The following is a 12,181-nucleotide window of genomic DNA, read 5'->3' on the forward strand; positions in this document are numbered from 1 at the left end:
CTCCTGACGTTTCGCCCACATCTATGGCAGGCATCCTCAGAGGTTGTGAGGTATGCTGCCCTATTTTTCACTGCGCTGAAAGGTGATGGTATCATTACAGCCAATGATTCTGCAGTTCCTGCTCCTTTTAATAAGATTACTTTACATGTTATTCAAATAAAGAGAGAGGAGAAACCTGCATATTCCTTCAGTGCACTCAAGCATTTGTACATTTAGTTTCAGTGGCCCATGCCATGACTCCTATTGCCTTTACTCAGATGCAAAACAGAGTCTCATTATTAAAGTTTCTACGGCTACTTCTGCTATAGAACAGAATGGTCAAATATGTTCCCTCCAGGTATTTTTGGTATTCCAACTCCCATAGTCCTTCATTATATTAGAATCCTAGAAGACTCATGGGAGTTGTTCCAAAGACATCTGAAAGATTTCACTGACACACACCTGACATTTCATTCATTATTTTTGTTATTATTGAATTCTATCTTCTCTGTTAGTTCGCATGGCCTATTCTATATCATATTTACCTGTCACTGACCAGTCTTGACATAAAAATGTCAAATGACTGATGTGTGGGATGCTGTAGTTGATAACTTTTCTTTCAAAGTTACTGTGTTTTTTGCAGGGTAAAACATTTGGATTTGGTGTTTTAAATCACCTTTCAGTCTAGTCATTTAATGATGAAATGCTGATCAGTTATAGGAAAGAATAGAAGTAAATCCTTTCTCTTTTCAATAGGATGACTTTTTGTTAAGTGTGGTTAATTGTCTTTGTTCTATGTTAAAAGGCATTGAATGTTTGCCTATATGTGTAATGTGATCCGCCCTGAGTCCCCTTCAGGGTGAGAAGGGCAGAATATAAATGCTGTAAATAAATAAATAAATAAATAGGCTGGAAATGTGTAGCTCTGCCCTAGATGATGATGAATAAACTTATTGTAATTTAATGTTTCCAGGCATATTAACCGTTCTTCATGAATTTTAATTGTTCTCATTTGATTATGGTCTCTTCTGTATTTCAGAATGCTCCCTGGGCCGCTCATGATGTATCAGTTTCAAAGAAGCTTCATCAAAGCAGCAAGTAAGTAATTTGTTTCAGTCTCCTATAGGAGACAAAGTCCTCTGTGAATAACATCATACAACTTCTAATCTTTTAGAACTTATTGGCAAAGATGAGATTTTTGAGTAAATTCTGCAAATAGAAATGTAATTGTGATGTAGGAGAGCATATGAACTAAAACATTCTACACCAGGGGGAAAAGGTGATAGGACGTTATGGAAACATTTACAGTAGAGTCTCACTTATCCAACACTCGCTTATCCAACATTCTAGATTATCCAACACATTTTTGTAGTCAGTGTTTTCAATATATCATGATATTTTGGTGCTAAATTCATAAATACAGTAATTACTACATAGCATTACTGCGTATTGAACTACTTTTTCTGTCAAATTTGTTGTATAATATGATGTTTTGGTGCTTAATTTTTAAAATCATAAACTAATTTGATGTTTAATAGGCTTTTCCTTAATGCCTCCTTATTATCCAACATATTCGCTTATCCAACGTTCTGCTGGCCCATTTATGTTGGATAAGTCAGACTCTACTGTAGTTATCAAAAGCATATTTTAATAATTTGAATTTTTGCAGTATTTTGTGAATTCACTTGGTATCAGTGAGTATCATTGTGGTTTCTGGCTTGACAAACAAAAGCACACTTGAGATCCTTCTATTTTATCCTTTGACTTGATGTCATGTAAAATGAGAAAGTGGTTAGCTTTGCAAAGGCAGCTGGAAACAACTCTGCTTCTTTTATGCTGATTGTCCGTTCAAGAAACAAAAAATGATTTCTGACTCACTACAGATTTTTAAAAATACTGTCATGTTTATCTGCCTGTTTTCCTGACAGTGAATGGTGGCAGAAGAATGTAGATTAGGCCATATACCCATAAATCAGTGAAAAGAAATAACTCATAGGATATTATCTGTATTTTGTCAGTACTTGGCTCTGCCATCTCTCTCTTCTGTAATATGGAGCAAGGCAAAGGGGAAATGTGCCTTCCAGGACATTTCTTCCCACTATAAATGGGAACAGGATTAACCGTTCCATTATCCCCAGTGAAAGAGCCTTCATCCCTTTTCTGCCAAGGTAATTTCAGATTGGAAGAGAGAGCTGCCAATTATTGCAATGGTAACTTTGAGTACGATTTTGATAAGAGAGAAGTGTGTGAGTGTGTGTTTGTATGAGAAAAAGAGCAATTGGAGGATGAATGAGAACATAGACTTCTATTATTGCTATCAATTTGAGCTGAGTCACTCAGAAATTGAAATAAAAATTGTACTGATCCAATTAGTTAGTTTTTGCAGCGCTAACAATTATACATACTTTCATCTTCTTATAGTTTGATAGCTATTATAGTAATAAAGTTAAAAGAAATTTAGGGTTTAGTGACTGATGGATGAAAACAAAGGTACCTTTGTCTTGTTTCAGAACTGGAAAATCAAGAATCCAGAACCTCAGAGATTCACAGCTTAATACACAGACTTCCTGAGAAAAACAGACAGATGCTCCAATTGCTCATGAATCACTTAGCAAAGTATGTGTGCTGGCTTTTCTAAACTCTTGCTTTTTTGTTTGCTAACCTCAGAGTGGAAAAATGGAGTAGCCATTTAAGAGTATGGGCACCTTTCCTGTTCCCTGCATTTGGTTGAAAATTGTTTTCTGGCATGGTAGTTACCTACATCTCAAGGAGATGTGATGAACTTCTGGGCTTACAGATTTCAATCTTGCCATGAATTAATGTGTGCCTTAAGAATTAATGTCTTATTTAAAATTCCATTCATGGTGTCATTAGATCACTTGGCTGCTTGTGAAGAATATCCTCCATCAAGAAGGATGGAGGGGGGAAAGCCTTTCTTAATATCAGATCTGAGCATCCCTAATCAAGAGAATCCTGGACTTGTAATTTGCTCAACCTTTCATAGTCTCCATGCCATGTGTTTGTGAGACTAGGCACTTGTTTTCTGACAGGCATGTGAGGTCAGGAATCTGTTCCTCATTTTGGAACATGTTGGTCCTGCAAGGAAGTTAAGTTACAGGAGGTTCAAGAGCAAGGTTAAGCCATGAGAGAAAATAGACCTTAGGTAGTACACTGTTGTGAAGTGTGGAAAGGAGCTGCTCTGCCTCAATTATAATGCACTTGCAAAGTACATCATATTTATGTACAACTAATAGCAGCTCTCAAAGAGCAATATTATGCACCAAGAGGAACAGATTAGCAATCACATTTATTTGGTATTTATGAGGAATAGGTGAAGAGCAGCAGCTTCTGATTGTTCATAAAGGAAAGAAACAAAAAAGGGAAAGATATATGTACACAGAGAGCTGTCTTTTTCTTGTGTTTTTTTTTCTCCAGAGTCTGAACGAGACATGATACCAGCAATAAGTGAAGGGGTTCTTCTAATGTGGTGGATTGGGGATGTGACAGCTATTTTCCTCTGGCTGTGTATTACTGTACAAGAGCTGCTATTAGCTATACAGAGAGGACCATGGCCACTGGTGTACTTCTTTGTTTCTTCCTCCACAGCTAATAACAACTCTGGAATGTATTTAAACTGTGAATCTATAGGTGATGAGTGTTTAATCTCACTTTCTGAGCCTGGTTTTACAACCCCAGGTTTAAGGCTTAAGATTTCAGAGGGTTATTCGTGCAACTTTGATGTCACATCTAATTTGGCTGCATTAGTGCACATTTGGCAAAATTATGAACAGTACTGCAATCTGGACCCGGTCAGGGTTTTAAAAAGGGAAAATCTATTCTTAAATGTTAGATAAAAGTGGGCAGTTTCATGGAACTACTTAATTTAACACTTGCACATCATATCCCATGCAACTTGAGACTATGCATATGCTATGAATCAAATCGATTTCAAGGAATGTTTATGGTGGTGTCTGTGACAATGGGTAGAAAGGCACTCTAGTTTGTGCAACTGTTAGTGCTACACTCCCAGTTACATGTTGCTGCTTCATATTCCTTGTTTTCAGTCCCAGAATTATATTTATGATTTATTTTTTGCAGGCATGCATATTTGTGCCATGGAGATGGTAGATATGTGGGTCATATTGGCAAAACAGTTCTGCATGACTCATGGAAATTACTTCCCCTGCTGTAACTGCCAAAACCTTCCCTTACTTAGTATCTGAAGGGGAAAACATCTGGAATGACCAAGCAGCTTTATATTTCAGTTTCCAGGAGGTAGTAGGTTGAGTGTTGTCCTCTCTATATCAGACAACTAAGTAAACAAGAATAGCAGAGAGTTAAGTTATAAATACCATTCTGGAACAGCACACCGATAAACAATATAAAGAGGGTGTGAACAAACTTTGAAATGTGTTTTTAAAAGACAGAGTCCAGATGCTCTCTTTTATCTTATGTTTGTGTGGTTTGCAGCATGTTTTCAAAAGCAGAAATTTGGCTAAGATACCAGTGGAAAGAAAACTCCTTGGATACTTCCATGTTTGAAATAATATGGAATACCGGCTTATTCTAACAGCCAAACCTTTCTCTGGAGTGCTATACTGATAAATTCATTTGAAAAAAGAAAGTTATAAAATTACTCCTTTGTTACATGTGGGGAGGGCAACTGGTTGGCCACAGTTGGAGCAGCATGTAATACTTTTGGTCAAATCCAACATGATTCCTCATATTCTTGTCCCCAGTCTATGTGACTGCTGTTTTAAAGAGACTGCACTCCCTCTTCCTAACACATGTTGTTATTAATTGCTGACAATTGAGTGAGAAATCTCCAACAACCTAGTTATCAAATGCCCTGTAAATTCAGGTCAATGGCTTTTTTAATTGAGTCTATTCATCTGTAATGCAGTCTTCCTCTTTTCCTATTGCCTACCACTTTATCTTACCTACTATGGTCTTTTCCAGTGAGCTAGGTGGCCTCATAATATATCCAAACCATAACAGGCTCAGTTTAGCCATCTTGGCTTTTTGTGAGAGCACAGACCAAATTTGCTGAAGGTCACACTCATAGAATCATAGAGTTGGAAGAGACCACATGGGCCATCTAGTCGGACCCCCTGCCATGCAGGATAATTATTTTCAACTCTCACTGGGCAATTCAGCAAAATAGTGTGGTTGAAATTGGCAAATGTTAAGATAGCAGGGAGAATTCGTATGGTTGCTCACCATGTAGATTAAGTCCAATAGAAATCATCTCTCAGTCCACCACAATGTCAAAATGGACCTGAAATCAATGTGAATCAGATCTCTGTTTCTTCCCATGGTATCATGACTTGAAACGTCTCTGTTGAATCCCCAACATGAATACTAGTGACTGGGCACTGTTACAATCTCTTCATCTAAATGGGCTTTCCTGAGCTGGGACCATTTAACTAGCCCCTTATGATTACCATTCCTTTCTCAAAAAAAAAACCCAACAACCCTGTTTTTGCATCCACTTTATTTATTTCGTGTCAAAAGCATTGCACGACAAATACATTTCTGTTTGATGTGTTTATGGGCATTGAATGTTTGCCCTATGTGTGTTATAATGTGATCCGCCCTGAGTCCCCTCCGGGGTGAGAAGGGCGGAATATAAATACTGTAAATAAATAAATAAAAAATTTCAAAAATGATGGGGGGAAAAAAGGAAATCACAAGCAACTAAATAGTTTTGGACCAAAAGCGGGCAACAGCAACTGCATTGTCCGTAGCTTTAAACAACTCCTCCTCTGTGCATGAGGCAGGGCATTGTGGGCAAGCATACATGTGCGGAGTACATTTGCATCCGCTCAGTCAGTCTTTCCATCTTGCCCTTTCAAAACTGCCACAACTGAGACTGAAATCACATATAACCAGACTGAATAGTCATCTATATATCAATACAGAATTCATGTCTACAGCGACATAGTTCTGCATATAAAATGTGGTGCTACTAATAAATATTATATGCTGCATCATCAGGATATGTGTCACCTTGAAGAACCATATAGGCAATAAGATGGGAGTGAAATCCAAGAAGACAGGATAAGTAGGAAAAGGTTTTTTTAGAAGGAATCTGTATGAAGGGAAAGTGGTGGCACTACATGTATGTGAATAATATACAAATAATATGATTATCAATGTTTTTATGTATTTGACATTGACAGAATAATTCCTTATGTGCCTCTGTGTGGTAATTGATTCCACCATTGTCTCAATATCGTGATTTTATAGAAAATGTGCAGGGAGCCAATTCCAGAGAGTTCAGATACTAAATTTAAAGTGTGTAAGACAAAACAAAGCAGTATATTGATCAAACTTGTGGAAGGTAATACTTACATATTGATGTTTCTTCATATTGGTTTTTCATAGTCATTTCTTACTAGGTACGTGCATATCAGTAAAAGTGTTGTGTGTGCTTATATTACTGTGAGTGTAGCTTTTGCATAGTACGGATCAAGATTTAATAATGAACACACCAAAGTTATAGATAAGGTGTACATACAGCACAGTGTTTCAGCCCTGATAAACTGCATCATCGTCTCACTCGTTCAGTCGTTTTCAACTCTTCGTGACCTCCTGGACCAGTCCACGCCATAGCTCCCTGTCGGCTGTCACCGCCCCCAGTTCCTTCAAGGTCAACCCAGTCACTTCAAGGATACCCTCCATCCATCTCACCCTTGATCGTCGTCTCTTCCTTTTTCCTTCCATTTTCCCCAGCATCATGATCTTCTCCAAGCTTTCCTGTCTTCTCATGATGTGGCCAAAATACTTCATCATTGCCTCTAATATCCTTCCCTCCAGTGAGCAACTGGGCATTATTTCCTGGAGGATGGACTGGTTGTATCTTCTTGTGGTCCAAGGCACTTTCAGGATTTTCCTCCAGCACCAGAGTTCAAAAGTGTCTATCTTCCTTCGCTCAGCCTTCCTTATGGTCCAGCTCTCGCAGCCATAGGTTACTATGGGGAATACCATTGCTTTCACTATGCGGACCTTCGTTGCCAGTGTGATGTCTCTGCTTTTCATTATTTTATTGAGGTTGGCCATTGCTCTCCTCCCAAGAAGTAGACGTCTTCTGATTTCCTGGCTGCAGTCTGCATCTATCACTATCTTCACACCTAGAAATATAAAGTCTCTCACTGCCTCCACGTTTTCTCCCTCTATTTGCCAGTTGTCAATCAGTCTGGTTGCCATGATCTTGGTTTTCTTGGTGTTTAACTGCAGCCCGGCTTTTGCACTTCCTTCTTTCACCTTGGTGATAAGGCTCCTCAGCTCTTCCTCACTTTCAGCCATCAGAGTGGTATCATCTGCATACCTAAGGTTGTTAATGTTTCTTCCAGAAATTTTAACTCCAGCCTTGGATTCGTCAAGCCCCGCACGTCGCATCATGTATTCTGCGTACAAGTTGAATAGGTAGGGTTATAGTATACAGCCCTGCCGTACTCCTTTCCCAGTCTGTTGTTCCGTGGTCTGTTCTTACTGTGGCTACTTGGTCTTTATACAGATTTCTCAGGAGACAGACAAGGTGACTTGGTATCCCCATACCACCAAGAACATGCCACAGTTTATTATGATCCACACAGTCGAAGGCTTTAGAATAGTCAATAAAGCAGAAGTAGATGTTTTCCTGAAACTCCCTGGCTTCCTCCATTATCCAGCAGATACTGGCAATTTGGTCTCTCGTTCCTCTGCCTTTTCTGAACCCAGCTTGGACATCTGGCAACTCTTGCTCCATGTATTGCTGGAGTCTGCCTTGCAGGATCTTGAGCATTCCCTTACTGGCATGGGAAATAAGTGCCACTGTACGGAAGTTTGAACATTCTTAAGCATTTTCCTGCATAAATAGGGTCAAATTGAGACTCTGTCTGTAATCTCAAGGAAGGCTTCTGTGTAGAAGCTGTATATCCATTTCTTTTTAAAAGACATTTTCAAATTATTTACAGTTTTTGATATAGCAAGTGTTCTATTTAGCATATTATCAATCATTGTCCCAAAACTCAGAAAATTTTGAAACACTGTTAAATTAAGGGAATGAAAATGTACCTCATTAAACTTCAGACATAGAGTGAGTATGGCAAAAGAAAGTTCCTTATATTTGTGTAATATTTCTGGGTCAAATCTCTGTTTCTTCCCAAAGCATTTTGATGTGAACTGTCACTGTTGAAGCTAGATATTAAAGGTGAAGCATTTTCAATCCTGCTTTTCGTCCCCTAACAGGATTTTCTCAGAAATCATGCGTAAATGCTCAAGCATAAATATTTTTCACATTACCGTTTTTAAATTGTCCATCAGCCTTTTAACTAGGGAAAGTATCCACTCTTTGTGTTTCCTTCCTTCTATAAGATTTTCATCTACAGGAAAAAATAGGGGTTCATGAGAGCATTTTTGTGGCTACAATGGAGAGTAAAAATCCTAAATGATGTCAACTTTTGCTGATCTTAAATTCAATTCTCCCCCCTGTTTTTAACGTGGCTGCACCAATTTGTCTATGAAAGTTTTCTTCAAAGACAAAAGCAGGGTTTAACATTGTATGTAGTGGTTCTTACATAATGAGTGCTGGCAGTTTGCACTGTGGGTAAATGTTCAACTCATTCACCTTTTGTGTAAGGAATGTCACATTAGTTTGTTGAAGCCCAAAAATCTTCATTTGCTCTTAACTGAATAGGACCAATTCTGCTCTGCAAAGTAGGTCATGGTGGTGTTGGGTGGATGCCAGGCGCTGAGCCCGGGGTACTTGGAGCTGGAGCTCTGGAATGTCTCATGACTAGCATATGTGTGGGTAGCATTGGCTGGAATGAATAAATTGTTGTTATCTTTTATCAGGGTTTTTAAAAATTAAAAATCCCATTGTTTCTTTAACATCAGATGGAGACACAGAGCAGATTGTAATTATCTCTTTTAAAAGGAATTAGAGACAATGTGTTACAGCAAAATGAACAAGCCTGAACAAAACCAATATGTGGCTTTAAAACGTGTCTATATAATCGCTTCTGAGTTTATTTATGGTCTTGTTTACATAAGCATTTATTTATTATCAGGTACTGGGGAAATATTTCAATGAAGTTGTGGTGATATTAATTCAGTGAAATGTCCTTTTTAATCTTAAAGTAAAGCCTCTTTCACTTGGCACTAGGTAATGCTAAATAAAGCAAGATAGCCATTGCCGGTTTATCAATTGTTGTTGTTCTAGGGAAATTGTCCATGAATCTGTGGCAGGGAAATAGAAATGTGATATAATAGTGACAGTAGGGTTCCAAGGGCATGCGCATATATATATATATATATATATATATATATATATATATATATGTGTGTGTGTGTGTGTGTGTGTGTGTGTGTGTGTGTGTGTATGGAGTAACATTTCGTTCTACATTTTGAAGTGAACTTTCATACATAAGTAACTCTAAATTACAAATAGTTTTATTAAAACGTGGAGATGTTCATGGTTACAGCCATCAGGTAGGTCTTTTATACCGTATCTTATTCATGGGCCTCTAATAATATATGGCAACTGATTTTCTAGCTCCCACACCTTAATGCAGACATTTTCATTTCAGAGTTAATATAAATGTATTTATAAGAGGAGAAAGCAAGAAGTAATAAATGTTGGAGACCGAGCATGCATTTTTTAAATGTTGGACTAGGACCTTGGGAGACAAGGGTTCAAATTCTTGCTCAGCTGTGGAAACCCATTGGGTGACCTTGGGCAAGTCCCATTCTCTCTGTGACCGAGCCTCTCAAGAAAGCCCCATGGTCACCTTAAGGTGGAAATGACTTGAAGGCTCACAGCAAGAATAAAAATACAAGAGCAGAATGACTCCTCTGTTCCCTTGGCAGGTGGCGTTCACTTGAAGCATGATTGGAAATCTCAAAAGCTTTTGATTCCAATGATGTTAGTGTCTGGGTGGCATAGGCTGTAGACCAGGGGAGGGAGAAATGTGGTAGAGATGGTTTTTGTGGCTCACAATCTCTTTGCCCTTACATGCCCTTGGGATAGAGCAGTTTTGCTTTCTGTTTGAGCCTCTCTGGGCCATTTAAAGCCCATAGGAGGCCTTTTTAAGATGTAGTTGACAGTTGGGTCATTTCATGTGGTAAAAAAGCCTCTAATGGACCTAAAATGATTTGAGAGTGGGGAGGACCAAAACATACTGACATTTCTACCCATTCCTCTAGAGAAATGGTTCCCAACCTTTGAGCCTCCGGGTGTTTTGGACTTCAGCTCCCACAGTTCCAAACAGCTGGTAAGCTGGCTGGGATTTCTGGGAGTTGAAGTCCAAAACACCTGGAGGCCCAAAGTTTGGGAATCACTGCTCTAGAGAGCTTGTGGGAAATAAATTTATTGCAAGGGTGCCACAGGGAATGATACCCTCCTATATCTTTTGGGATTACTGTGATAGTTGCCCATCCTGACTTAGATGTATAATCATTTGAAGTCCTAAATGGTTCTACTGGTGCTGGACAAATATGTCTTGGCCCCTTATTGGTACATTTGCCGTGTTTTGGAAATTATACTCTTTCTTGTGTTTGGTGACACACCAGTTGTCCTTCTACCTTGGAGAAATCAAATCTGATCATGGCTATACATGCCTAAATCACACTCAGGTTACATTATTAGTGTAGCATGTTCTATGTGATTTCAGAGAATGCAGTTACTCCAAACTACAGCAACTAAAATGATGTATATGCAGATCATAATATACTAATTCATTTGCAGTAGATTTCTTTTTGTTCTTTGCCCTTGGGATCAGGGTGTCTGAGGGTCGCTGCCTCTTAATACAAGTGGCCCATCTGTTGAAGTCATAATTGGAAGCCTGGTTTCCACCTGCATTGGTAGGGTGTTTGATGGAGACATAAAACAGGCTTTTTTCAGTGACAGTAATTTGGCTGTGAAACCCTCTTCCAAGAACGTTTGACTGGGCTTTTTTTGACAGTTTTAGGCAAGCAGCCAAGAAGACAATTTTATTCCATAAGGGTTTTAGTGGTATTTAAGTAGTTTCTTAATATTTTTCTTTTAATGTACTTTTCTTTATTTGTTATTTTTAAAGTATTTTAAATATTGCTTAAAATTTTTATAAGGCTTATCATTGTAAATTGCCTGCGGCCCTTTTAATACTCAAATGTGATTGAGATACATAGATAGATAGATAGATAGATAGATAGATAGATAGATAGATAGATAGATAGACAGATAGATACAGATATTATACATTGAAAAGAAGCTGGTTCAAACAAATAAAGTAAAACAACAACAGAATTTTATAAGGAATTTATTAGTAATAAAATAAACAAATGAAGGGGTGAGCTTTCTTTCATTTCTGGTGTGACCTTTTTGAAATTGGGAACACTTCAAAATAGCTGCCAGTAAATCTATCTATATCTATATCTGTAATAAAAGTGAAAACCCACATGTGTATATGTGGCACGGGTGTCTGCTCACACAGACAGCCTCCAGCCTCTACAAACAGGCTATAGTTCCCAGTGCTAAGGAGCCTCCAAGTCACTCCTGTCCACTGACATTGTGGTTACAGTGAGCGCCATGAACATGTAGCCCAAACCCTGCCAATGTCCTCCCCAAACACTACGGCCCACCACCCAAGGAATGCTTTCATTTGGGGACCATTTCCTCCTAGATTTTGCATTGTCCTCCACCACACACAGGCATCTCAGGGTTCTCCATTGCTGTGGAATTTGCATGACCCCGCCTACTGCCCTTTCCTTTCAAATCTCTGCAGAACAAACACAGCAGAACTGAGCAGCAACTACACGTACTGGAGGAGTTTGGGGGGTTGACTCCACACGGTGGAAGTTGTAGTTCACCCTGCATCAAGTCAGAGCACTGTGACTCCTGCTGGGGAATTTAGAGGAGTTGTAGTTCACCTACACCCAGAACACTATGAACCCAAACAATTATGGGTCTGGACCAAACTTGTCATGCATACCTGATATGCCCTGATTTGAATACTGGTGGGTTTTGAGGGGAATTGGTCTGGACATTTGGGAGTAGTAGGTACTGGGATTTATAGTTAACCTGCAATCAAACCCCACCGATGATGGACGAGGGCCAAACTTGGCACACAGAGCCCCCATAACCAACAGAACATATTGGACAAGTTTGGGGAAAAGGGAGTTATAGTTCACCTGCATCCAGAGAAACAGTGACCCCCACCGACAATGGACCAGGACCAAA

The 12,181-nt window shown here is 38.9% G+C and overlaps 1 protein-coding gene across 6 annotated transcripts in view; it reads left to right on the plus strand.

Moving 5' to 3' along the window:
* The window catches only part of arhgap26 (Rho GTPase activating protein 26), a 306,778-nt gene that overhangs the window by 175,234 nt on the left and 119,363 nt on the right, over positions 1–12,181 (plus strand). For all 6 annotated transcript variants that reach the window (XM_062973896.1, XM_008104704.3, XM_008104707.3 and 3 more), the window contains exons 16-17: positions 1,019–1,077; positions 2,490–2,595. In XM_062973896.1, the coding sequence (XP_062829966.1) occupies positions 1,019–1,077; positions 2,490–2,595 (165 nt within the window). The remainder of the gene's footprint in view (positions 1–1,018; positions 1,078–2,489; positions 2,596–12,181) is intronic.

Source organism: Anolis carolinensis, chromosome 2 (genome assembly GCF_035594765.1).
Source record: "Anolis carolinensis isolate JA03-04 chromosome 2, rAnoCar3.1.pri, whole genome shotgun sequence".
NCBI classification, from domain to species: Eukaryota; Metazoa; Chordata; class Lepidosauria; order Squamata; family Dactyloidae; genus Anolis; species Anolis carolinensis.